Source organism: Manacus candei, unplaced genomic scaffold (assembly GCF_025592945.1).
Source record: "Manacus candei isolate 608988 ecotype Guabito, Panama unplaced genomic scaffold, ASM2559294v1 h1tg000356l, whole genome shotgun sequence".
Classification (NCBI taxonomy): Eukaryota; Metazoa; Chordata; class Aves; order Passeriformes; family Pipridae; genus Manacus; species Manacus candei.
This window is the reverse complement of record NW_026138404.1, coordinates 5,252-32,489: the sequence shown is the minus strand read 5'-3', so window position 1 is coordinate 32,489 and position 27,238 is coordinate 5,252. Positions and strand designations below refer to the sequence as shown.

The 27,238-nt window shown below is 56.4% G+C and overlaps 1 protein-coding gene and 2 long non-coding RNA genes across 4 annotated transcripts; 2 read left to right on the top strand and 1 right to left on the bottom strand.

The window, feature by feature from the left end:
• Nucleotides 1–966: 966 nt before the first annotated feature.
• On the top strand, nt 967–3,135 carry LOC127465292 (putative keratin-associated protein 4-16). 2 transcript variants are annotated; one of them, XM_051775767.1, is made up of 3 exons: nt 967–1,678; nt 1,763–1,960; nt 2,321–3,135. In XM_051775767.1, the coding sequence occupies exons 1-3, from the start codon at nt 1,260–1,262 to the stop codon at nt 2,652–2,654; spliced, it is 951 nt and encodes a 316-aa protein (XP_051631727.1). In that variant the 5' UTR covers nt 967–1,259; the 3' UTR covers nt 2,655–3,135. The 2 variants fall into 2 exon arrangements, with proteins under 2 accessions (XP_051631727.1, XP_051631726.1); XM_051775766.1 differs by having other exon boundaries at nt 967–1,960.
• Nucleotides 3,136–5,252: 2,117 nt separating this feature from the next.
• On the top strand, nt 5,253–5,785 carry LOC127465294 (uncharacterized). Its single transcript, XR_007902003.1, has 3 exons — nt 5,253–5,304; nt 5,403–5,441; nt 5,771–5,785. It is a non-coding gene; the product is annotated as an uncharacterized LOC127465294 (long non-coding RNA).
• Nucleotides 5,786–9,010: 3,225 nt separating this feature from the next.
• On the bottom strand, nt 9,011–9,613 carry LOC127465295 (uncharacterized). The gene is made up of 3 exons (XR_007902004.1): nt 9,549–9,613; nt 9,412–9,450; nt 9,011–9,057 (listed from the first exon to the last, which is right to left on the bottom strand). It is a non-coding gene; the product is annotated as an uncharacterized LOC127465295 (long non-coding RNA).
• Between the last annotated feature and the right edge of the window lie 17,625 nt (nt 9,614–27,238).

Genomic DNA, 27,238 nt, shown 5'->3' with positions numbered 1-27,238 from the left:
ATACTGGGAGTGACTGGGACTACATGAAGGGGAATTAGGACCAGGCTGGGGGCAACTGGAAGGAACTGTGAGTGACTGGATCTACAACAGAAGCAACTGGGATTGACTGGGACTGTCAGGAGGGAGGACTAGGATCATACTTGGAGTGACTGGATCTGTGCTAGGGGCAACTGGGAGCAACTGGGACCATGATGGGGACAACTGGGATCATCCTGGGATCACGGTGGGAGAAGCTTGGCCCATGCTGGGAGCAACTGAGACCACACTGAGGGTGACTGGGGTCATCCTGGGATCATAGCAGGAGTGAGTGGGATCATGCAGGAGGTGATTGGGATCATACTGGGAGCAACTGGGAGTGCACTGGGGATGACTGGAAGTGGCTGTGAGCAACTGGGATCATGCTGGAAGCTTCTGGGGGCAACAGGGAATGAGTGGGACCACATGGAGGAAACTGGGAGCAACTGGGAGAGACCAGGAGTGACTGGGATCATCCTGGGACTGACTGGGCGCTGAATGCGAAAAATCGGTCCGAGAAACTGCTCAGAGACTTTTTTATCTTTAAGCAGCAAGGGATTTGTTTATTCAACGTTGGGAGCAAGCCAGCTGGCGCTGGACAAACTTGCTCCAAGGTTTCACACAAAATCAGCATTTTTCTACAATCTTCAGCTGGGATTAAATGCATATTCAAGTGATTACAACATCTATCGATGCATATTAATAACAGGTGGAGTAGAGGTGGAGCTCAGGCGGGGCTTGGGGCGGTGTTTCTCTTGGCCCTCAATCCTGAGGGTACTTCCACTCTTCCTCCATGGCTCTGGGGGCTTCAACTCATCTTCCTCAGCTTGACCTTCCTTCTCTTCCATTCTTCTTCACCCGCTCACTGAAGCTTGGAAAAGCCCTGGCTCCCGGCCTATTCCTCCTATTCAAATGTCTCCCTGATCCTGCTGTCTCTCTAATTCATCCCCTCGAGGCCTAGGACATGTTCCTGCACTATTCTCTGAAGCTTTGCTCCAGTCAGTAGAACAGAACGAGCACAGATGGTCTTGGATGTTGGTAGCTTGTTAGCAGGCCCCAATTTCTTAGTTAACTCTTTTGGGCCTGGCCTCCTGTTTCCCCAGGGACACAGCCCGGGCCCGGCTGTTCCCATTCCCATTCCACGGGTTTGCATTCCTGTTCCAGGTGTTCCCATCCCATTCTAGTTGTTCCGATCCAATTGCAGGTGTCCACATTCCCATTCCAGGAGTTCCCATTCCCATTCCATGTGTTCCCATTCCCATTCCTATTGTCGCTCCTCCCATTCCTGGTGTTCCCATCCCACTCCTGTTTTCCCCATTCCCAGTTCTTGGTGTTCCCATTCATATTCCAGGTGTCCCCATTCCCATTCCTGGTGTTCCCATTCCCATTCCTGGTGTTCCCATCCCACCTCTGTTTTCCTTATTCCCATTCCAGGTGTTCCCATTCTCATTCCAGGTGTCCCCCTGCCAATTCCTGGTGTGCTCAGTCTGCTCCCAATGTTCCCATTCCCATTCCAGGTGTCCCCATTCCAATCCCAGGTGATCCCATTCCCATTCCTGGTGTCCCCAACCTGCTCCCGATGTTCCCATTCCCATTCCCAATGTTCCCATTCCCATTCCAGGTGTCCCCATTCCCATTCCTGGTGTCCCCATTTCCATTCCTGGTGTCCCCATTCCCATTCCAGGTGTTCCCATTCCCATTCCAGGTGTTTCCATTCCCATTCCTGGTGTCCCCATTCCCATTCCAGGTGTTCCTATTCCCATTCCAGGTGTTCCCATTCCAGGTGTTCCCATTCCTGGTGTCCCCATTTCCATTCCAGGTGTTCCCATTCCAATTCCAGGTGTCTCCATTCCAATTCCTGGTGTTCCCATTCCCATTCCTGGTGTCCCCATTTCCATTCCAGGTGTTCCCATTCCAATTCCAGGTGTCCCCATTCCCATTCCAGGTGTCTCCATTCCAATTCCAGGTGTCCCCATTTCCATTCCAGGTGTTCCTATTCCCATTCCAGGTGTTCCCATTCCAGGTGTCTCCATTCCAATTCCAGGTGTCCCCATTTCCATTCCTGCTGTTCCCATTTCCATTCCAGGTGTTTCCATTCCCATTCCTGCTGCCCCCATTCCTATTCCAGGTGTTCCTATTCCCATTCCAGGTGTTTCCATTCCAGTTCCAGGTGTTCCCATTCCCATTCCTGGTGTCCCCATTCCAGGTGTTCCCATTCCCATTCCTGGTGTTCCTATTCCAGGTGTCTCCATTCCAATTCCGGGTGTTCCTATTCCCATTCCAGGTGTTCCCATTCCCATTCCAGGTGTTCCTTCCCCATTCCACGTGTCCCCATTCCCATTCCTGCTGGCCCCATTCCCATTCCTAGTGTCCCCACTCTGCTCCCAATGTCCCCATTCCCATTCCAGGTGTTCCCATTTCCATTCCTGGTGTTCCCATCCCATTGCTATTGTCCCCATCCCATTCCTGATGTCCCCATTCCCATTCCAGGCATTCTCATTCCCATTCCAGGTGTTCCATCCCATTCTAGGGGTCACCGCTGTCATTTCCCCTGCTGGTTTACCTTTAAACCAGCACACCAGGTCTGTGCCCAACGGGGGTCCCTGTGGATCATCCAACGCGGGTCCTCCCATGGCTGATGGAGTTGGAGCAGCGGCCGAAGCTCTTCCCGCAGTCGGGGCACTCGGGGCTTCTCTTACCGGTGGGTCCGTTGGTGGGAGGTCAAGGCAGAGCTGTCCCTGAAGCTCTTCCCACACTCCCCACACTTGTGAGGCCTCTCCCTGATGTGGATGCGAAGGTGGGTGTAGAGGGTGGAGCTGTCCCACATTCCCTACACGTGTAGGGCTGTTCCCCAGTGTGGATGTGCTGGTGGCTGAGCAGCTTGGTGCTTGTGCTGAAGCTCTTCCCACATTCCAAGCACTTGTAGGGCCATTCCCTGGTGTGGATGCAACGGTGTTTGCAAAGGCTGGAGCTGTCCCTGAAGCTCTTCCCACACTCCGCACACGTGTAGGGCCTTTCCCACTGTGGATCATCTGGTGTCGGAGCAGGTTGGAGCTCTGACTGAAGCTCTTCCCACATTCCCCACACGTGTAGGGCCGTTCCCCACTGTGGATGCGACGGTGGTTGCGAAGGGTGGAGCGGTCATTGAAGCTCTTCCCGCATTCCCCACACGTGTAGGGCCGTTCCCCAGTGTGGATCATCTGGTGGCTGAGGAGGTGGGAGCTCTGCCTGAAGCTTTTCCCACACTCCTCACACGTGTAGGGCCGTTCTCCACTGTGGATGCGCTGGTGGCTGAGGAGGCTGGATCTCTTGCTGAAGCTCTTCCCACATTCCAAGCACCTGAAGGGTTTCTCCCTGCTGGGAGGCTGCTCAGGGACCACCAGCTCGCAGCTCCGCCTCAAGCTCCGGCCGCCTTCCCGGCACACGCTGGCTCTTTCCTCCTCACAGCCCCCTGGGTTGGCTTTGCAGCCCCTCCTGCGGGGGCATCTCCGGCCCTTTTCCTCCCCGCTGCCTTCCTGCGCCGGGGAGCCCTTCAAAACGGCCTCTCCCACCAGGCTCTGCCGGGGGGATTTGTCCTCCGCGCTCTCCGGCCTCACCTCGGGGCCTGGGGCAGGAACCAACAAGGACACGCAGGGGATTTGCCTCCGGCCCACAGGGAAGCCCAAGGACATCCCCCCAACTCCGGCCCCGGCAGGACGGCCACAAAAGACAGAAGACCCACCCAAAGGGGCACTGACTTCCTCCTCACCTGCCTGGGGGGCCCAAGGCATCTTCCTCTTCCTCGCAGCCTCCTCCTCCATCCGCCCAAGCTTTGGGAAGCAGAAATCCTGATGGGGGTGAAAACAAGGGGTGAATGCGTTGCCTTCAGCTTCCTCCTGCCCAAGTCCAGCTCTAGGACTCACTGGGCATCTTGTGTCCATAAAAACCCCCAAAACACCAACATTCAGCCCAAAAACCCCTCCCAGGAGTTCCCCCTCTCTGCTCTCTGGGGTTAGGGGGGTCCCCCATGTCGGGCCTGATGGCACTTCTGCCTGCATTGGGGGTCCCCCTTCTCCGGGCTGCCGGGGGTCCCGCGGTTCTGGGGGCTTCCCACTCTCCGGGGTCCCCATTAATGTTGCCAGGGGGGTCCCAGGGCTCACTTCTCCCCACTCTGCCTCTCGGGGCCGGCCGGCCCTCCTCTCTCGGCTCCCACCCTCGCAAACCTCTTGGCGCTCTCGGCTCCCACCCCGCCTCAAGGCCCCCCCTCCTCTCCACACTCCAAGGCCTTCCCCCTCTCCGGGACCCCCGCTTAAGGGGCCCGGCGCTCCCTCTCTGCTCCCCCCCCTCCAGCATTCCGGGGGTCCCCCAGCTCCGGGATCGCCCCTCTCCGCTCTCCCCACTCCGCGGCTACCGGGGTTCCCCCCCGGCTCTCACGAGGGCCCCCAAACCGCTCTCGCCCCCCCGCCATTGCCCAGCGACCGCCAGGACCTTTTGGCTGCTCTTCTTTGTGCTCCCGCTCGGCTCCTCCCTCGGCTGGGCCGCCGCTTTTGGCGGGTTTCCTCCTCCGGGATCTGCCCCCTGCAGCCCTTCCCCCCCTGGACCAGCCCCCTTGGGCCCCCCTTTGGCCCCCCTTGGGCCCCCCTTGGGCCCCCCTTGCCCAATAAGTCTGATTATACAGACAAGCAATTGCTTTTAACCCACAAAACCCAAATGTATAACCCAGCACCCTGGGGCATGAACAAAGTGGTTTTCCTTGCCCCCCCCCGAGTCCAAAGTAAAGGGAGAGGGGAAAAAACCTGCTGGTGGGAGAGCTGTTGCAGTCTGGTCAGAAGTGGTGATTGCAGTCCAGTTGAGGGTGGTGGTCTCAGTCTGGTTGAGAGTGGTGAGCTGCAGCCTTCCTCTGGATCCCACGAGTGGTGGAAAGGTTCTGAAACTCCAGGTTTATATATTCTCCAGTTCAGGTAGGAATGGTCAGTCGCTCCCTCAGAGCAGGGAATTCCATAAAAGGATGCTTAGTTCGTTCTCTCAGAGCAGGGAATTCCATAAAAGGATATGAAGATTGCCAGAGTGGGCAATTCCATAAAAGGGTATGAGGACAGGGACACCCCCCCCACCTCGCAGGCCCCCTCCCCCCCCGAGAACAGTTCCTGGGAAAATGGCATGGAAGGCCATAGAATACACACTTTTGGGCTACACCCATCCAGTGAGGAATCGGTCCCAGCTGTTCTAACTAGGACACTGTGTCCGTCATCGCTGCCATCATCATCATCATCGGCCTCGTGGCAGTCGGTGTCTGGAAGCTCCGATCCGGTAACTCCTGGGATGGGGGTCGGCAAGGGGTACGGATCCGCCCGGCAGCATTCCGGGGATCCTGTGCCACGGGTGCTGATCCCACTTTCTTGGCATAGGGAAGAGGGAGGGGAATGGATACGACCCCGCGCCCACCAGTGAGTCCCAGCAGCGTGTGTGGATCCAGATCCTCTGTACAGGGATCCCAGGATGGATGCCGGGATTCCAGAGGGGAATGGGGGCCTAATGGCTGGAGCGGGATTGAAAGGGGATTGCAGCTCAGGGCAGGATTCCAGAGTGGGATCAGGTGGAATTGTGGACTGGGATCAGGGCTGGATTCTGGAGTGGGATTGGCGTGGGATGAACAGAGCAGGATCAGGTGGGAATCTGGAGCAGTTCCTACTCTGCCTGGGCTCCACAGCCGGCTCCATCCCCTGGGATGGGAACAGGGACATGGTGACTCCTTTCCCCGCTCTCATGCCAGCAGGAATCACGGCCTGAGTGATCCTGGAGCTGGATCCGCCCCTTTCCCTCTCCCTATGGAAAGGCAGGAGCTGCTGGCAGAGCTCATCCCCCTGCTCCCACCCACCCCGGCCGCCCTGCGGCTCTTCCCGATGGATCAACTTCCTGCTTTTTCCTGTGTGAAACCCAGGACCACAATTATTCCTGAGGCTTTAATTTGGGTGTGAAAATCTCCTGCTTTGGGCAAGAAATCCTGGCTCCTCCTCTGGCATCCGGCAGTTCCTCTGTGGGAACCAGGAATGGGAATGGGGACAGGGGGGGACTGGGATGGGGACATTGGGGACAGGGATGGGGACACTGGGAGTAGGTTACAGACATCAGGAATGGAAATGGGAACTCCAGGAATGGGAATGGGGACATTGGGAGCAGGTTGGAGTCACCAGGAATGGGATTTGAGACACCGGGAATGGTAATGGGGACATGGGAGACCAGGATAGGGATAGTGGGGACAGGAACGGAGACACTGGGAGCAGGTTGGCACAGCAGGAAGTGGGAATGGGGACAGGGATGGGAACCCCAGGAATGGGAATGGGGAGAGGGATGGGAACCCCAGGAATGGGAATGGGGAGAGGGATGGGAACCCCAGGAATGGGAATGGGGACAGGGATGGGAACCCCAGGAATGGGAATGGGGACAGGGATGGGAACCCCAGGAATGGGAATGGGGACACGGATGGGAACCCCAGGAATGGGAATGGGGACAGGGATGGGAACGTGTCTCTCCAGGAGTTGGTTCAATCCAAAGGTGGGTCCCTGGCTCGAGGCCACGGGAAGCCCCTTCTTTGGGAATGTCTGGGAACCAGGTGTCAGAGGTTTGAAAAGAGGTGTTGGAATTGTTTCCAGTGTCCCCCCATTCCCATCTGTGTCTCCCGGGATGGGGTGGGTTGGAGCGGAGCCGCAGGCGCTGGGCAGGGGCAGTGGGGGGAGGGCGGCTCTCGGGGACACCGCGGTGGCCGCGGGGAGGGCGGGGGGTCCTTTGTTCGGGGGCTTTTGGGGTTTGTCCGGGACCGGACAGAGCGGGAGCTGATTTTGGCCACCTTGTTCTCTTTTCCTGACAGGAAGTTTTTTCCCCACGGGACACCTCGTGGAGAACAACTGAGAGAGAGAGAGAGAGCCCGACCCATCTGGGAGCGAGGTGTTCTGCTTTGGGGACTGCCCTGGGAAAAGGGACTCCTTCACTGCTGGCTGCGAGCACACGGGGCTGAGAGAGCTTTGAACTGCCGGGACAGTTTCTCCCCCCACCTGGGGATTTGGGACTTTGTTTTGTTTCTTCTGAAAGTTTTTGGTTGCACCATTTGTTGTTTATTCAGATTTTGTTAATAAAAAGTTGTTTCTTTTCCTTTTCCACACTTCCACCTGAAGTCTCTTAATTTCTAAGTTGTAATCTTGTTTAACCAAGACCCAGTGCCCTCAGGGGGAGGAGGAGGAAAGGAGACCAAGAGGTGCCGTGTCCAATCAAACTGCAGAGGAACAACCAGTGCCAGTAGCAGCTGACCCTCTACAGAAGAAATCCAAGACCAAATCAGCTCAGTTAGTGAGGGATGAAGGGGAAGCAGAGCCCTCAGAACAGGAGCAAGAGGCAGGGCCAGAGATAATCACCAGATCCCCATCCCCGGCTGAGCTGTGAGAGATGTGAAAAGATTTCAGCCTCCAGCTGGGAGAGCCCCTGCTGACCTGGCTGCTCCAGTGCTGGGATATCATGGCCCAGCATATGGAACTAGGTGGGAGTGCAGCCAAACAACTGGGATCCCTGTCCTGGGATGTTGGGATTGACCAGGGGATTGGGAAGACGAGAGAGAGGGGATGAGAGCCGGGTACAGGTTTGGGAATTGCCAGGAGGGCTTTTGAAAGGAGCGTAGGGGAAAGGGATGTCTAAGAACAAGTCCCTCAGGAGAGGGAAGCAGAGAGGCTGTGTTTTCACCCCAACACAAGGGTCTGCGGGGCAGAGAAGAGAATATGCCCACAGAAGATTCTTGTGCATCCGTCTTTGCAGTTCTGACAGGTACTTCTTGTCACAGCCTGTCCTCTCCATTCCAGAATAGCCCCTGGAAACCAAAGAACCAACACCCCACACCATAGTGCAGGCCAAGCCATGTGCTTTGGGTCCTTTTGTTGTCCTATCCATTCTGGCCTATCCCCTCCATTCCAGAATGGCTGCTGGAAACCAAAAAACCAATGTCTCACAGCCCCTAGTGCAGCCCAACCCCTGTGCCATGGGCCCCTTTGTGATGTCACAGCCTGTCCTCTCCATTCTGGAATAGCCCCTGGAAACCAAAGAACCAACACCTCACACCCCCACAGTGCAGCCCCACCCGTCTGCCACGGGACTCTTTGGGATGTCACGGCCTTTCCCCCAGGAAACAAAGCCTGGAACCTTCGGGTTTCACATGCACTTGGGGGCCACCCTGGGCACTCCATGGGCAGCAAGAGCTTTCTGTCCTACCACCTTTTGTCTGGCAGGAATCTTCAGCTGTGTTCAGTTTGGGCAGTCAGACTGGCAATTTCAGCGCAGGGTTCCTGCAAGTGAACGACAGCCCTTCCCTCCAGGAAAGAAACCCCTTACCCTCGGTCTCTTCTCCTGTTCCTTAAAACACAACGTGCAGGGGAGCTTTCTGGAATCTCTTCTCTTGGGAATTGGGAATACAAACCCGCTCCCATGTTTAACACCTCAGGCAAAACCACCCTTTGAACACCTTTCACAACCCTCCCCAACCTTTCCCAAAGCCCAGATTTTACAGGTGTCCTGTAATTATGGCCCAATCTCACCCAAGCCCACAAACCATGACAGAAACCTCTCAGCCTCACGCTGCGTCCTTCCCATTGCTGTGCCTTATGTGCAGGCAAAAGACCTTAAAATCAAGTACCCAAAATTCATGGCCCGACGTCCCCATTCCCATTCCTGCTGTCCCCAGCCTGTTCCCAGTGTCCCCATCCCTGTCCCCAATGTCCCCATCCCAGTCCCCCCTGTCCCCATTCCCAGTTCTGGTTCCCACAGAGGAACTGCCGGATGCCGGAGGAGGAGCCAGGATTTCTTGCCCAAAGCAGGAGATTTTCACACCCAAATTAAAGCCTCAGGAATAATTGTGGTCCTGGGTTTCACACGGGAAAAAGCAGGAAGTTGATCCATGGGGAAGAGCCGCAGGGGGGCCGGGGTGGGTGGGAGCAGCGGGATGAGCTCTGCCAGCAGCTCCTGCCTTTCCACAGAGAGAGGGAAGGGGTGGATCCAGCTCCGGGATCGCTCAGGCTGTGATTCCTGCTGGCATGAGAGCGGGGAAAGGAGTCACCATGTCCCTGTTCCCATCCCAGGGGATGGAGCCGGCTGTGGAGCCCAGGGAGAGTAGGAACTGCTGCGGATTCCCACCTGGTCCTGCTCCGTCCATCCCACCCCAATCCCACTCCATCCATCCCACCCCAATCCCACTCCAGAATCCAGCCGTGATCTCAGTCCACAATTCCACCTGATCCCACTCTGGAATCCTGCCCTGAGCTGCAATCCCCTTCCAATCCCACTCCAGCCATTAGGCCCCCATTCCCCTCTGGAATCCCGGCATCCATCCTGGGATCCCTGCACAGAGGATCTGGATCCACACACGCTGCTGGGACTCACTGGTGGGCGCGGGGTCGTATCCATTCCCCTCCCTCTTCCCTATGGCAAGAAAGTGGGATCAGCACCCGTGGCACAGGATCCCCGGAATGCTGCCGGGCGGATCCGTGCCCCTTGCCGACCCCCATCCCGGGAGTTACCGGATCGGAGCTTCCAGACACCGACTGCCACGAGGCCGATGATGATGATGATGGCAGCGATGACGGACACAGTGTCCTAGTTAGAACAGCTGGGACCGATTCCTCACTGGATGGGTGTAGCCCAAAAGTGTGTATTCTATGGCCTTCCATGCCATTTTCCCAGGAACTGTTGTCGGGGGGTGGGGGCCTGCGAGGTGGGGGGGGATGTTCCTGTCCTCATACCCTTTTATGGAATTGCCCACTCTGGCAATCTTCATATCCTTTTATGGAATTCCCTGCTCTGAGGGAACGAACTAAGCATCCTTTTATGGAATTCCCTGCTCTGAGGGAGCGACTGACCATTCCTGCCTGAACTGGAGAATATATAAACCTGGAGTTTCAGAACCTTTCCACCACTCGTGGGATCCAGAGGAAGGCTGCAGCTCAGCACTCTCAACCAGACTGAGATCACCACCCTCAACTGGACTGCAATCACCACTTCTGACCAGACTGCAACAGCTCTCCCACCAGCAGGTTTTTTCTCCTCTCCCTTTACTTTGGACTCGGGGGGGGCCAAGGAAAACCACTTTGTTCATGCCCCAGGGTGCTGGGTTATACATTTGGGTTTTGTGGATTTAAACCAATTGCTTGTCTGTATAATCAGACTTATTGGGCAAGAGGGGCCCAAGGGGGGCCCAAGGAGGGCCCAAGGGGGCTGGTCCAGGGGGGGAAGGGCTGCAGGGGGCGGATCCCGGAGGAGGAAACCCGCCAAAAGCGGCGGCCCAGCCGAGGGAGGAGCCGAGCGGGAGCACAAAGAAGAGCAGCCAAAAGGTCCTGGCGGTGGCTGGGCAATGGCGGGGGGGGGCGAGAGCGGTTTGGGGGCCCCCGTGAGAGCCGGGGGGGAACCCCGGTAGCCGCGGAGTGGGGAGAGCGGAGAGGGGCGATCCCGGAGCTGGGGGACCCCCGGAATGCTGGAGGGGGGGGAGCAGAGAGGGAGCGCCGGGCCCCTTAAGCGGGGGTCCCGGAGAGGGGGAAGGCCTTGGAGTGTGGAGAGGAGGGGGGGCCTTGAGGCGGGGTGGGAGCCGAGAGCGCCAAGAGGTTTGCGAGGGTGGGAGCCGAGAGAGGAGGGCCGGCCGGCCCCGGGAGGCAGAGTGGGGAGAAGTGAGCCCTGGGACCCCCCTGGCAACACTCAAGGGGACCCCGGAGAGTGGGAACCCCCCGGAGCCGCGGGACCCCCGGCAGCCCGGAGAAGGGGGACCCCCAATGCAGGCAGAAGTGCCATCAGACCAGACAGGGGGGACCCCCTAACCCCAGAGAGCAGAGAGGGGGAACTCCTGGGAGGGGAATTTGGGCTTAATGTTGGTGTTTTGGGGGTTTTTATGGACACAAGATGCCCAGTGAGTCCTTGAGCTGGACTTGGGCAGGAGGAACCCCCAAGGCAACGCGCTCACCCCTTGTTTTTACCCCCATCAGGATTTCTGCTTCCCAAAGCTTGGTCGGATGGAGGAGGAGGCTGCGAGGAAGAGGAAGATGCCTTGGGCCCCCCAGGCAGGTGAGGAGGAAGTCAGTGCCCCTTTGGGTGGGTCTTTTGTCTTTTGTGGCCGTCCTGCCAGGGCCGGAGTTGGGGGGATGTCCTTGGGCTTCCCTGTGGGCCGGAGGCAAATCCCCTGCGTGTCCTTGTTGGTTCCTGCCCCAGGCCCCGATGTGCGGCCGGAGAGCGCGGAGGACAAATCCCCCCGGCAGAGCCTGGTGGGAGAGGCCGTTTTGAAGGGCTCCCCGGCGCAGGAAGGCAGCGGGGAGGAAAAGGACCGGAGATGCCCCCGCAGGAGGGGCTCCAAAGCCAGCCCAGGGGGCTGTGAGGAGGAAAGAGCCAGCGTGTGCCGGGAAGGCGGCCGGAGCTTGAGGCGGAGCTGCGAGCTGGTGGTCCCTGAGCAGCCTCCCAGCAGGGAGAAACCCTTCAGGTGCTTGGAATGTGGGAAGAGCTTTAGGAAGAGAACCAACCTCCTGAGGCACCAGCACGTCCACAGTGGGGAACGGCCCTACACGTGTGGGGAATGTGGGAAAAGCTTCAGGCAGAGCTCCACCCTCCGCAAGCACTGTCGCATCCACAGTGGGGAACGGCCCTACACGTGTGGGGAGTGTGGGAAGAGCTTCAAACTGAGCTCCAACCTGCTCCAACACCAGATGATCCACAGTGGGAACGGCCCTACACGTGTGCGGAGTGTGGGAAGAGCTTCAGGGGCAGCTCCAGCCTTTGCAAACACCGTTGCATCCCCACCAGGGAATGGCCCTACAAGTGCTTGGAATGTGGGAAGAGCTTCAGCACAAGCACCAAGCTGCTCAGCCACCAGCACATCCCCACTGGGGAACGGCCCTACACGTGTAGGGAATGTGGGACAGCTCCACCCTCTACACCCACCGTCGCATCCACATCAGGGAGAGGCCTCACAAGTGTGGGGAGTGTGGGAAGAGCTTCAGGGACAGCTCTGCCTTGACCTCCCACCAACGGTCCCACCGGTAAGAGAAGCCCCGAGTGCCCCGACTGCGGGAAGAGCTTCGGCCGCTGCTCCAACTCCATCAGCCATGGGAGGACCCGCGTTGGATGATCCACAGGGACCCCCGTTGGGCACAGCCCTGGTGTGCTGGTTTAAAGGTAAACCAGCAGGGGAAATGACAGCGGTGACACCTAGAATGGGATGGAACACCTGGAATGGGAATGAGAATGCCTGGAATGGGAATGGGGACATCAGGAATGGGATGGGGACAATAGCAATGGGATGGGAACACCAGGAATGGAAATGGGAACACCTGGAATGGGAATGGGGACATGCGGAGCAAACTGGGGACACTAGGAATGGGAATGGGGCCAGCAGGAATGGGAATGGGGACACGTGGAACGGGGAAGGAACACCTGAAATGGGAATGGGAACACCTGGAATGGAAATGGGGACACCAGGAATGGGAACACCCGGAATTGGAATGGAGACACCTGGAATGGGAACACCTGGAATGGGAATGGGAACACCTGGAATGGGGACACCAGGAATGGGAATGGGAACACCTGGAACTGGAATGGAAACACCTGGAATGGGAATAGGAACACCTGGAATAGGAATGGGGGCAGCAGGAATGGGAATGGAAACACCTGGAATGGGAATGGGAACACCTGGAGTGGAAATGGGAACACCAGGAATGGAAATGGGGACACCAGGAATTGGAATGGAGACACCTGGAATGGGAACACCTGGAATGGGAATGGGAACGCCTGGAACTGGAATGGAAACACCTGGAGTGGGAACACCTGGAATGGGAATAGGAACACCTGGAATGGAAATGGGGACACCTGGAATTGGAATGGAGACACCTGGAATGGGAACACTAGTAATGGGAATGGGAACACCTGGAATGGAAATGGGGACACCAGGAATGGGAATGGGAACACCTGGAACTGGAATGGAAACACCTGGAATGGGAACACCTGGAATTGGAATAGGAACACCTGGAATGGGAATGGGGACACCTGGAATGGAAATGGGGACACCGGGAATTGGAACACCAGTAATGGGAATGGGAACACCTGGAATGGGAATGGGGACACCAGGAATGGGAATGGAAACACCTGGAATGGGAATGGAAACACCTGGAATGGGAATGGAGGCAGCAGGAATGGGAATGGGGACACCTGGAATCGGAATGGGGACACCTGGGCTGGTAATGGGAACATTGGGAATGGGAATGGGAACATCGGGAGCAGGTTGGGAACACCAGGAATGGGAATGGGATCACCTGGGATTGGAATGGGGACACCTGGAATGGGAATGGGAACATTGGGAGCAGACTGGGGACACCAGGAATTGGAATGGGGACACCTGGAATGGGAATGGAGACACCTGGAACGGGAATAGGGAAAACAGAGGTGGGATGGGAACACCTGGAATGGGAATGGGGACAATAGGAATCGGAATGGAGACACCTGGAATATAAATGGGAACACCAAGAACTGGGAATGGGGAAAACAGAAGTGGGATGGGAACACCAGGAATGGGAGGACGGACAATAGGAATGGGAATGGAGACACCTAGAATGGGATGGAACACCTGGAAAGGGAATTGGAACACATGGAATGGGAATGGGAACACCTGGAATGGGAATGGGGACACCTGGAATGGGATGGGAACAACTAGAACGGGATGGGAAACCCCTGGAACAGGAATGCAAACCCGTGGAATGGGAATGGGAACAGCCGGGCCCGGGCTGTGTCCCTGGGGAAACAGGAGGCCAGGCCCAAAAGAGTTAACTCAGAAATTGGGGCCTGCTAACAAGCTACCAACATCCAAGACCATCTGTGCTCGTTCTGTTCTACTGACTGGAGCAAAGCTTCAGAGAATAGTACAGGAACATGTCCTAGGCCTCGAGGGGATAAATTAGAGAGACAGCAGGATCAGGGAGACATTGGAATAGGAGGAATAGGCCGGGAGCCAGGGCTTTTCCAAGCTTCAGGGAGCGGGTCAAGAAGAATGGAAGAGAAGGAAGGTCAAGCTGAGGAAGATGAGTTGAAGGCCCCAGAGCCATGGAGGAAGAGTGGAAGTACCCTCAGGATTGAGGGCCAAGAGAAACACCGCCCCAAGCCCCGCCTGAGCTCCACCTCTACTCCGCCTGTTATTAATATGCATCGATAGATGTTGTAATCTCTTGAATATGCATTTAATCCCAGCTGAAGATTGGATAAAAATGCTGATTTTGTGTGAAGCCTTCGAGCAAGTTTGTCCAGCGCCAGCTGGCTTGCTCCCAACGTTGAATAAACAAATACCTTGCTGCTTAAAGATAAAAAAGTCTCTCAGCAGTTTCTCGGACCGATTTTTCGGATTCAGCGCCCAGTCAGTCCCAGGATGATCCCAGTCACTCCTGGTCTCTCCCAGTTGCTCCCAGTTTCCTCCATGTGGTCCCACTCATTCCCAGTTGCCCCCAGAAGCTTCCAGCATGATCCCAGTTGCTCACAGCCACTTCCAGTCATCCCCAGTGCACTCCCAGTTGCTCCCAGTATGATCCCAATCACCTCCTGCATGATCCCACTCACTCCTGCTATGATCCCAGGATGACCCCAGTCACCCTCAGTGTGGTCTCAGTTGCTCCCAGCATGGGCCAAGCTTCTCCCACCGTGATCCCAGGATGATCCCAGTTGTCCCCATCATGGTCCCAGTTGCTCCCAGTTGCCCCTAGCACAGATCCAGTCACTCCAAGTATGATCCCAGTCCTCCCTCCTGACAGTCCCAGTCAATCCCAGTTGCTTCTCTTGTAGATCCAGTCACTCACAGTTCCTTCCAGTTGCCCCCAACCTGGTCCTAATTCCCCTTCACGTAGTCCCAGTCACTCCCAGTATGGTCTCAGTCACCCCCACCATGGTTGCAGACACTCCCAGTATATCCCAGTAGAGCCCTCAGCATGCTCCTAGTCCTTCCCAGTCACTCCCAGTGTGGTCCCAGTAACATTCCAGTTTCCACCAGTATGATCCCAGTGACTCCAAGCCACTCCCACTATATCCTATGTGGCCTCCAGTTGCTCCCAGTACCCCTCAGTGTGGTCCCAGTGGCTCCCAGTATGATCCCTGTTGCCCCAGTTCTGGTCCTGGAGGGTCCCAGTGTGCTCAGATCCTGCTCCCGGGGGGTCCTGTTTTTTCCCAGTACTGGTCCCGTTGTATCCTTGTGTATCCTGGTGTCCCGGCCCATTCCAATCCATCCCAGTCTGTCCCAGTCCATCCCAGTCTGTCCCAGTCCATCCCAGTCCATCCCAGTCCCTCCCAATCCATCCCAGTCCATCCCAGTCCATCCCAATCCATCCCAGTCCCTCCCAGTCCATCCCAGTCCATCCCCGTCCCTTCCCAGCCGTTTCCCAGGTCCTGCCCCCCCGCCCCCCAAGATGCTGACGGGGTCGGGGCTCCGTCTTTGGCTTCGTCTCCCTGGGCCTGCCTGGAATGAAGGGGCCGCTGGGACACTGCGGGACCTCCTGAGACCAAAGGAACCCCGGGAGAATTTGGATACTCCTGGAATCAAGGCACAATTGGGACACTGCAGGGCCCTATGGAAAAAAAGGAACCTTGTGACACTGCGGAATTCCTGGAATCCAGGGGCCTTTGGGACATGGGGGCCTCATGGAACCAAAGGAACCCTGAGGTGTTTCCGAAGGTCATGGAATCAAGGGGCCACTGGGACACTGCAGGGCCTCTGGGAATTAAAGGAACACTGGGACACTGGGGCAGGACATCCCCCTGCAATGGCACCAAGACAATGCCCCATTTGCAAAGGGGTCAGTGCTGAGCTGAGAGGGGGCCAGGCCAAGGCAGGAGATGTTGGACCCCAGACTGGTTTGACCCCAAATGAAGCCCCTGATGGTGAGGGAACCCCTGGAGTCCAAGGCCTGTCAGTCCATGGGTTTCTACCAGAAAGGGCCAGTCCCCTTTCCCAGGGGCAGGTTCTTCCAACAGAACCCTTCTTGGGGGGTGTGTGGAGATTCCTGCCTTGGCTGGGGACCCCCCAAGGTCACTGCTGGAGGTTGAGAGCAGAGATCTCCCCACGAGCGCTGGTCTGGGGGAGTTCCATCCATCTCTAATTAAAAATTCTTGCTTGTTTGCCACCTTTAGTAGAATTGCTTCAACAATTGCTTTAGTGTAGTGCCCTGTCATATCTTATCCTGTACTACTGGTAGTTGTAGTGTGTATGTTGTGTAGTAAATAATTCTGGTTTAGTCCTTTTGTCTGATCATTATTAGTAATAAGTAGTTCATTGATATAAATGTAACTGCTTTTCCATCATTAAAACCTGTGGGACAAAACTGGTTCAATCCCATCTCTATAATTCCTTAAATTCAAAGCATTGGCATAACCCAAGGCTGAGATTGGATCCAGCTGCCCCCAGGCTCCTCTGGGAGCAGAGTTTAGAAAGCCAGGGAGTCCGTTCTGCACCTCAGGACTCCAGGGCAGGACTTCTCCCATCAACTTTGTCTGAGTCTTGAACTCCCCCTGCCACAGGGGGGATGGGGAAAAGGGAGCAGGAAATGGGAGAAAAGGTGGGAAAAAGGGGGCGTGGGACCCCTTCAGCTGAGGGGCCAAAGGGGTGGGACCCCCAAAGGGAGCAGAGGGAAGCTGTGGTTTAGTGGGACAATAGGAAAGGGGTGGGAGAGAAGGGAAAAGTGGTGGGTTGAGAGCCCCAAAACTGAGTGTGAGGGGTGTTGGGACCCCAAAGTTATTGGGAGAGGGACGGGAGACCCCAACTGAGTGCAGAGGGTTGGAGGGACCATAGGAAAGGGGTGGGAGAGGGGCAGAACAGGGGGGTGGGACAGCAGGAAGAGGAGTCCCACGAGGGTCCCTTGGTGTCCCCATCACTTGAGCCCTGGAGCAGTTCCCTGGGGCTCTGGGGGGGTTGGATCTGCACTGGGGGGTCCCCAACCCCCCTGTCCATCCCTGGGGGGCTGATGGGGGGTTCCCCTCCACCCAACAGCCGGTGCTGCAGTGGCCACTGGGGAAAAGGTGGGAAAAGGGGGGTCTGGGGTGGCCCCTGAGCTCCCACCCTGCTGTGGGGTATCACAGCCAGCACGGCTTCCCCAGAGGAAAGGCCTGCTGATCAAACCTGAGTTACTTTATGACAACATCACCCCCTGGCTGATCAAGGGAAGGCACTTGATGGGGTCTTTTTGGGTTTCAGTGAAGCTTCCCATAGTGTCTGTGCCCAGATCCCTCTGGACAAAGTGTCCAGCCCAGAGCTGGATAAACACACCCTGTGCTGGGCGAGCAATGGGCTCCCGGGTCGGGCACAGAGGGTGGCAGTGACTGGGGGACATCAGATGGGGGTCACTAGGGGGGTTCCCCAGGGCTCCATCTGGGCCCTGTGCTCTCCAACATCTCCATCCGTGACTTGGGCGCAGCACTGGAAGGGACACGGAGCAAGTTTGCAGATGACCCCAACCTGGGAGGAGCTGCTGAGTCCCTGGAGGGCAGGGAGGCCCTGCAGAGAGACCTGGACAGATCCCAGGGCTGGGAATCACCACCCATGGAAGTTCAACAAGGGGCAGGGCCGGATTCTGCCCCTGGGATGGGGCAACCCCAGATGTGGGGACAGAGTGGGAATGAGAGGCTGGAGAGCAGTGCTGGGAAAGGGCCCTGGGGGTCCTGGGGGTGCCCCCTTGGCCAGGAGTCAGCAGTGCCCTGGCAGCCAGGAGGGACAACCCTGTCCTGGGGGCATCAGGCCCAGCATGGCCGGGCCAGGGAGGGGATTGTCCCGCTCTGCTCTGCCCTGGGGCGGCCTCACCTCAATAGTGGGGCACTCTGGGGGGACACAATGGAAGGAAGAGATGGAGCCAGTCGAGAGTGTCCAAAGGAGGCCACCAGGATGGGGAAGGCTCTGCAGGGGAAGCCTTAGGAGGAGCAGCTCAGGGCACTTGGGGTGTTCAGCTGCACAAGAGGAGACTGAGGGGAGACCTCATGGCAGTTCCAACTTCCTCAGGAGGGGCAGAGGAGGGGCAGGCCCTGAGCTCTGCTCTGGGGGGACCAGGGACAGCCCCCAGGGAATGGCCTGGAGTTGTGTCAGGCCAGTGTCAGGTTGGATGTTAGATAGAGGTTCTTCCCCCCCAGGGTGGTTGGCACTGAACAGGCTCCCCAGGGCAGTGGGCACAGCACCAAGGCTGACAGAGCTCCAGGACAGTTTGGATGATCCTCTGGGGCACAGGCTGTGACTCTTGGGGATGGGCCTGGGCAGGGCTGAGGGTTGGACTTGATGATCTCGAAGGTCCCTTCCAACCCAGCTGATTCTATGATTCTATGATTCTATAAGGAACTCGTGTTCACAGAAGCAGCAAAGCAGGCAAAGTGTTACAGAATCCCAGAATGAAAGAACATGCGAGTTGGAAGGGACCCCACAGGGATCATCAAGTTCAACCCTTGATCCAACACCACTGCAGTTACTAGGCCATGGCACTGGTGCCACATCCAGTCTCTTTTTAAAAATCTCCAGGGACTGGGAATCCACCACTTCCCTGGGCAGCCCATTCCAACGTCTGACCACCTTCTCTGGAAAGAAATTCTTTCTAATATCTAACCTAAACCTCCCCTGGCACAACTTGAGACCATGCCCTCTTGTCTTGCTGATGGTTGCCTGGGAAAAGAGACCAACCCCCAGCTGGCTACAACCTCCTGTCAGGGAGTTGTAGAGAGTGAGGAGGTCTCCCCTGAGCCTCCTCTTCTCCAGGCTGAACAGCCCCAGCTCCCTCAGCCTCTCCTCACAGGACTTGTGCTCCAGCCCCTTCCCCATCTTCGTTGCCCTACTCTGGACCTGCTCCAGGACCTCAATATCCTTCCTGAACTGAGGGCCCAGAACTGGACACAGCACTCCAGGGGTGGTCTCACCAGTGCTGAGTCCAGGGGAAGAATCACTTCCTTGGACCTGCTGGCCACGCTGTTCCTGATTGTATTAGGGAGGGTTCAAAACCATACTGAAACTCGAAACCAAGACACCATTAAAAGCTTAACAAAACCCAATATTTATTACCAAGAGGTGGCCAACAAAACGAACAAACCCAAAAGGGAGGAAGGAGGAGAGAAATAAGCCCCCAGTTCCCCAGCTGTTGCCCATAAAGTTCTCTTACTGACCTAGCAGGCCTATAATTACCCAGAGCAGAAGCTGCATCCTTGGAGAGTCAGTGAGTTCACAAACTGGCAGGTGTCCCTGCCAAAGGCAACGTTGTCCTTGGTGTGAAGTTAGCTCGCCCCAAGAAAGCACTATCTGCTTTTTATACAATTAACTGAGTGGCCACAGCCTCCCAGGAGTGGCCAGCACTGCCCAGCCCGAGGCCCTCAGTCCCACCCCGGTTATGTCAGTGCATCCCTTCTGTGCACGTGAGAACTTGGGAAATCCCCTCACACACACACAGTGTGTTTTGGGGGTCTTTCTTAATTGAGTCTGGGGACGAGCCTTCCTCATCCTCCTCCTCAATCTCTCCTTCAAGCAGCCTTGGAGGACAACTGGCCAATCACAGAACACCAATTAAACAGTTTATACACAAGTTCTTCCTCCATGGATGAATTCACTTTTTATCATTGAACTTGGCAGGGAGAATATAAACTCCTGCAGGTGGCTGGGGCCAAACACAGACCAAAAGTTTCAGCATAAATTCCCCCTAGTACAGATAAACAAGCGCAGGGAAAGCCCCGCGTGCGCAGAAGAGATGCACTGACATCACCAAGGGGTGGGACTGAGGGCTCTGGCTGGGCGGTGCTGGCCACACCTGCCGAGGTTGAGGTCACTCAACTCATTGAATAAAAGCAGATAGCTCTTTTTTTGGAGGGGAGCAAGCTCCACATCAAGGACAACGTTGCCTTTGGCAGGGACACCTGCCAGTTTGTGAACTTACTGACTCTCCAAGGATGCAGCTTCTGCCATTGGTAATTACAGGCATTCTAGGTCAGTGAGATAACTTTATGGGCAACAGCTGGGTGACTGGGGGAGGTCATGCTGGGGGCTTATTTCTCTCTTCCTTCCTCTCCTTTGGGTGTGTTCTTTTTGTTGGCCACCTCTTGCTAATAAAGATCAGTTTTGTTGAGCTTTCAATGGTGTCGTGGTTTCAGCTTCAGTATGATCCGAACTCTCCCCAATACAGCCAGCCAAAGGGACGGTGGGTTGACAGGCCCAGCTCTCTGAAAGATGAGTTGAGGGCTCTGAGCCAGAGAGGGGATGAGAGCCGGGTCCAGGCTTGGGAATTGCTGGGAGGGGAAAGGGATGTCTAAGAACAAGTCCCTCAGGAGAGGGAAGCAGAGAGGCTGTGTTTTGACCCCAACACAAGGGTCTGCAGGGCAGAGCAGAGAATATGCCCACAGAAGATTCTTGTGCGTCCGTCTTTGCAGTTCTGACAGGCACTTCTTGTCACAGCCTGTCCTCTCCATTCCAGAATAGACCCTGGCAACCAAAGAACCAACACCCCACACCATAGTGCAGACCAACCCATGTGCTTTGGGCCCTTTTGTTGTCCTATCCATTCTGGCCTATCCCCACCATTCTGGAATGGCCTCTGGAAACCAAAGAACCAAACCCCCCCCATGTGACAGTTCAACCCCACCCGTGTGCCAAGGACTCCTTTGTGGTGTCACAGCCTGTCCTCTCCATTCTGGAATGGGCCCTGGTAACCAAAGAACCAACGCCCTACAACCCCAAAGTGAAGCCCCACCTTTGTGCCATGGACCCTCTTGTGATGTCACAGCCTGTCCTCTCCATTCCAGAATGGCTGCTGGAAACCAAAAAACCAATGTCTCACAGCCCCTAGTGCAGCCCCACCCGTGTGCCATGGGCCCCTTTGTGATGTCACAGTCTATCCCATCCATTCTGGAATAGCCCCTGGAAACCAAAGAACCAACACCTCACACCCCCACAGTGCAGCCCCACCTGTCTGCCACGGGACTCTTTGGGATGTCACGGCCTTTCCCCCAGGAAAGAAAGCCTGGAACCTTCGGGTTTCACATGCAGTTGGGGGGCCACCCTGGGCACTCCATGGGCAGCAAGAGCTTTCTGTCCTGCCACCTTTTGTCTGGCAGGAATCTTCAGCTGTGTTCAGTTTGGGCAGTCAGACTGGCAATTTCAGAGCAGGGCTCCTGCAAGTGAACGACAGCCCTTCCCTCCAGGAAAGAAACCCCTTACCCTCGGTCTCTTCTCCTGTTCCTTAAAACACAACCTGCTGGGGAGCTTTCTGGGATCTCTTCTCTTGGGAATTGGGAATACAAACCCGCTCCCATGTTTAACACCTCAGGCAAAACCACCCTTTGAACACCTTTCCCAACCCTCCCCAACCTTTCCCAAAGCCCAGATTTTACAGGTGTCCTGTAATTATGGCCCAAGCTTACTGATATGGTTTGAACCTGGCTCCCTGCCAAGTCTCCAAACCTTACCACCAGAGTTCCCCCCCCAAACCTCAGGGAGAAGAGGGAGAAAAAAAAAACCTAAGAAAACCCGAAACGAGAGAGAGACAGCCAAAGTGAGATATATATTTACACTTATATACAATTAAAATAAGGGAAAGGGAAGGGGGAAGGGAAAAGGAACAAAACCAAAATATTATATATATATAAATATCCCAATTAGCAGCCCAATATCTATCCACTAAAAGAGTTAGCAAAGAAATAGCTCACTACTCTCCTGGGACAACCGAGGGTCGCTCCAGAACGATCGCCGGCAACCTCTGTCTCCCAAGGTCGACAAGGCCTAACCAGGCCTCGCTCCCCAGCACGGCAGATCAACAGCAGGGAACCTGCACCTCCAAGCCGCCGGAAGGAAAGAGAGCGAAGGCCTCTCCTCCTTTCTTCTTATAATCTGACTTACGTAAAAATCGTAGGGAATACTGGGTAAATCTGGACCCTTCCTTGGTTACAAACTGGTCACCAAGGAAGGCCTAGCCCAAACCATCCCATTCTCCACCCCTTATTCCATACTATTTTTAAGTAACACCTATGTCTCACGTTCGCCTACATCCCGCACGTATATATACACATATACATATATATATATATATAGTCCTTGTTGGTCTCTCAGCGCAGTTGTCTCGTCGTTGGAAAATCAATACCGATGTCAGTTCAGTTCAGTCCAGATCTTTGGTCTCCTCAGTCACAATTACAGTTCTGATTTATGGCTGTTTCATCACTGGACTGTCTCATCACTGGATACCAGCACCAGCTTAGTTCAGGTCTCTCTCTCTCTCATCTGGTGACTGGCTTCCTGTGAAAACACAACTCAGGACATACAATTAGTTTTTCCCCAAGGCTAAATTTCCTTGAGGCACACACTGGATGACTCCATCCTTCCTCATTACCCACCACGTATTTCCTGGCCCTTGAGCAAAGACAATCCCACAAATGGGTTTGTCTTGGCCTGAGGCAGGGGTAACCCAAACAGCTTTCCCTAGCATTCCCCTCAAATGGATTGCTGGAACTTTATCTCCATCAACAATGTGAAGGGATTCTGCTTGTGCGGGGCCAGCTCGGTTGACAGAACCCCTGGTGTTAACTAGCCAGGCAGCCTTGGCTAAGTTCTTGTCCCAGTTTTTATAAGTCCCCTCACCTAGTGACTTTAGAGTTGTCTTCAACAGTCCGTTATATCTCTCAACCTTCCCAGCAGCTGGTGCATGATAAGGAATGTGGTACACCCATTCGATACCATGTTCCCTCGCCCAAGTGGTGACTAATTCATTTTTGAAATGAGTCCCGTTGTCCGACTCAATACGTTCTGGGGTCCCGTGTCTCCACAGGACTTGCTTTTCAAGGCCCAGAATGGTATTCCGGGCCGTTGCGTGGGGCACTGAAAAAGTCTCTAACCATCCTGTTGCTGCTTCCACCATGGTAAGTACATAGCACTTACCTTGGCGGGTCTGTGGCAGTTTGATATAATCAACCTGCCATGCCTCTCCATACTTATACTTATCCTGGCCCAGAAAATGGAAGTGTCCCCATGGGGGCAGCTGGAAAGGGCCCAGGAAGGAAATGCTGCCCCAGCGCAGGCTGTGGCAGTGGGGAGTGTGCAGGGGGAGGAGGCTGGGCCAGAGCAGGGCTGGGCAAGAAGGGCCAAGCCGCGGGTGGGTTCTCCCCCGGCCCCCAGGGCCCAGCCCCTGATGGGAGGGCCTTGGGCAGGGCCTGGGGCGACTGCAGGAACCTCCGAGGCAGCCCAAGGGCCGTGCTTTTGGCAGCTGGGTTGACAGGCCCAGCTCTCTGCAAGAGAAGTGCTGTCCATCCCACCCTAATCCCATTCCATCCATCCCACCCCAATCCCACTCCAGAATCCAGCCCTGATCCCAGTCCACAATTCCACCTGATCCCACTCTGGAATCCTGCCCTGAGCTGCAATCCCCTTCCAATCCCGCTCCAGCCATTAGGCCCCCATTCCCCTCTGGAATCCCGGCATCCATCCTGGGATCCCTGCACAGAGGATCTGGATCCACACACGCTGCTGGGACTCACTGGTGGGCGCGGGGTCGTATCCATTCCCCTCCCTCTTCCCTCTGGAAAGAAAGTGGGATCAGCACCCGTGGCACAGGATCCCCGGAATGCTGCCGGGCGGATCCGTGCCCCTTGCCGACCCCCATCCCGGGAGTTACCGGATCGGAGCTTCCAGACACCGACTGCCACGAGGCCGATGATGATGATGATGGCAGCGATGACGGACACAGTGTCCTAGTTAGAACAGCTGGGACCGATTCCTCACTGGATGGGTGTAGCCCAAAAGTGTGTATTCTATGGCCTTCCATGCCATTTTCCCAGGAACTGTTGTCGGGGGGAGGGACTGTGGGGGGGCCATGCGAGGTGGGGGGGTTGTCCCTATCCTCATACCCTTTTATGGAATTCCCTGCTCTGAGAATCCTCATATCCTTTTATGGAATTCCCCACTCTGAGGGAAGAACTAAGCATCCTTTTATGGAATTCCCCACTCTGAGGGGAGGACTGGGCATTCCTGCCTGAAATGGAGAATATATAAACCTGGAGTTTCAGAACCTTTCCACCACTCGTGGGATCCAGAGGAAGGCTGCAGCTCATCGCTCTCAACCAGACTGAGACCATCACCCTCAACTGGACTGCAATCACCACTTCTGACCAGACTGCAACAGCTCTCCCACCAGCAGGTTTTTTCCCCTCTCCCTTTACTTTGGACTCCGGGGGGGCCCAAGGAAAACCACTTTGTTCATGCCCCAGGGTGCTGGGTTATACCTTTGGGTTTTGTGGATGAAAACCAAATTGCTTGTTTGTATAATCAGACTTATTGGGCAAGGGGGGCCCAAGGGGGGCCCAAGGGGGGCCCAAGGGGGGCCCAAGGGGGCTGGTCCAGGGGGGGATGGGCTGCAGGGGGCGGATCCCGGAGGAGGAAACCCGCCAAAAGCGGCGGCCCAGCCGAGGGAGGAGCCGAGCGGGAGCACAAAGAAGAGCAGCCAAAAGGTCCTGGCGGTGGCTGGGCAATGGCGGGGGGGGCGAGAGCGGTTTGGGGGCCCTCATGAGAGCCGGGGGGGAACCCCGGTAGCCGCGGAGTGGGGAGAGCGGAGAGGGGTGATCCCGGAGCTGGGGGACCCCGGAATGCTGGAGGGGGGGGAGCAGAGAGGGAGCGCCGGGCCCCTTAAGCGGGGGTCCCGGAGAGGAGGAAGGCCTTGGAGTGTGGAGAGGAGGGGGGACCTCGAGGTGGGGTGGGAGCCGAGAGCGCCAAGAGGTTTGCGAGGGTGGGAGCCGAGAGAGGAGGGCCGGCCGGCCCCGGGAGGCAGAGTGGGGAGAAGTGAGCCCTGGGACCCCCCTGGCAACACTCAAGGGGACCCCGGAGAGTGGGAACCCCCCAGAGCCGCGGGACCCCCGGCAGCCCAGAGAAGGGGGACCCCCAATGCAGGCAGAAGTGCCGTCAGGCCAGACAGGGGGACCCCCCTAACCCCAGAGAGCAGAGAGGGGGAATTTTGGTAGGGGATTTTTGGCTGAATGTTGGTGTTTTGGGGGTTTTTATGGACACAAGATGCCCAGTGAGTCCTTGAGCTGGACTTGGGCAGGAGGAACCCCAAGGGCAATGTGCTCACCCCATGTTGTCCCCCCCAACAGGATTTCTGCTTCCCAAAGGTTGGGTGGATGGAGGAGGAGGCTGTGAGGAAGAGGAAGATTCCTTGGGACCCCCAGGCAGGTGAGGAGGAAGTCAGTGCCCCTTTGGGTCGGTCTTTTGTCTTTTGTGGCCGTCCTGCCGGGGCCGGAGTTGGGGGGATGTCCTTGGGCTTCCCTGTGGGCCGGAGGCAAATCCCCTGCGTGTCCTTGTTGGTTCCTGCCCCAGGCCCCGAGGTGAGGCCGGAGAGCGCGGAGGACAAATCCCCCCGGCAGAGCCTGGTGGGAGAGGCCGTTTTGAAGGGCTCCCCGGCGCAGGAAGGCAGCGGGGAGGAAAAGGGCCGGAGATGCCCCCGCAGGAGGGGCTCCAAAGCCAGCCCAGGGGGCTGTGAGGAGGAAAGAGCCAGCGTGTGCCGGGAAGGCGGCCGGAGCTTGAGGCGGAGCTGCGAGCTGGTGGTCCCTGAGCAGCCTCCCAGCAGGGAGAAACCCTTCAGGTGCTTGGAATGTGGGAAGAGCTTTAGGAAGAGAACCAACCTCCTGAGGCACCAGCACGTCCACAGTGGGGAACGGCCCTACACGTGTGGGGAATGTGGGAAAAGCTTCAGGCAGAGCTCCACCCTCCGCAACCACTGTCGCATCCACAGTGGGGAACGGCCCTACACGTGTGAGGAGTGTGGGAAGAGCTTCAGTGACATCTCCACCCTCCGCAAACACCGTCGCATCCACAGTGGGGAAAGGCCCTACACGTGTGGGGAGTGTGGGAAGAGCTTCAATCAGAGCTCCAACCTGCTCCGACACCAGATGATCCACAGTGGGAACGGCCCTACACGTGTGCGGAGTGTGGGAAGAGCTTCAGGGACAGCTCCAGCCTTTGCAAACACCGTTGCATCCCCACCAGGGAATGGCCCTACAAGTGCTTGGAATGTGGGAAGAGCTTCAGCACAAGCACCAAGCTGCTCAGCCACCAGCACATCCCCACTGGGGAACAGCCCTACACGTGTAGGGAATGTGGGACAGCTCCACCCTCTACACCCACCATCACATCCACATCAGGGAGAGGCCTCACAAGTGTGGGGAGTGTGGGAAGAGCTTCAGGGACAGCTCTGCCTTGACCTCCTACCAACGGACCCACCGGTAAGAGAAGCCCCGAGTGCCCCGACTGCGGGAAGAGCTTCGGCCGCTGCTCCAACTCCATCAGCCATGGGAGGACCCGCGTTGGATGATCCACAGGGACCCCCGTTGGGCACAGCCCTGGTGTGCTGGTTTAAAGGTAAACCAGCAGGGGAAATGACAGCGGTGACACCTAGAATGGGATGGAACACCTGGAATGGGAATGAGAATGCCTGGAATGGGAATGGGGACATCAGGAATGGGATGGGGACAATAGTAATGGGATGGGAACACCAGGAATGGAAATGGGAACACCTGGAATGGGAATTGGGACATTGGGAGCAGACTGGGGACACTAGGAATGGGAATGGGGCCAGCAGGAATGGGAATGGGGACACGTGGAATGGGGAAGGAACACCTGAAATGGGAATGGGAACACCTGGAATGGAAATGGGGACACCAGGAATGGGAACACCTGGAATGGAAATGGGGACACCTGGAATGGGAACACCAGGAATGGGAATGGGGACACCAGGAATGGGAATGGGAACACCCGGAATTGGAATGGAGACACCTGGAATGGGAACACCTGGAATGGGAATGGGGACACCTGGAATGGGGACACCAGGAATGGGAATGGGAACACCTGGAACTGGAATGGAAACACCTGGAATGGGAATGGGAACACCTGGAATAGGAATGGGGGCAGCAGGAATTGGAATGGAGACACCTGGAATGGGAATGGGAACACCTGGAGTGGAAATGGGAACACCAGGAATGGAAATGGGGACACCAGGAATTGGAATGGAGACACCTGGAATGGGAACACCTGGAATGGGAATGGGAACACCTGGAACTGGAATGGAAACACCTGGAGTGGGAACACCTGGAATGGGAATAGGAACACCTGGAATGGAAATGGGGACACCTGGAATTGGAATGGAGACACCTGGAATGGGAACACTAGTAATGGGAATGGGAACACCTGGAATGGAAATGGGGACACCAGGAATGGGAA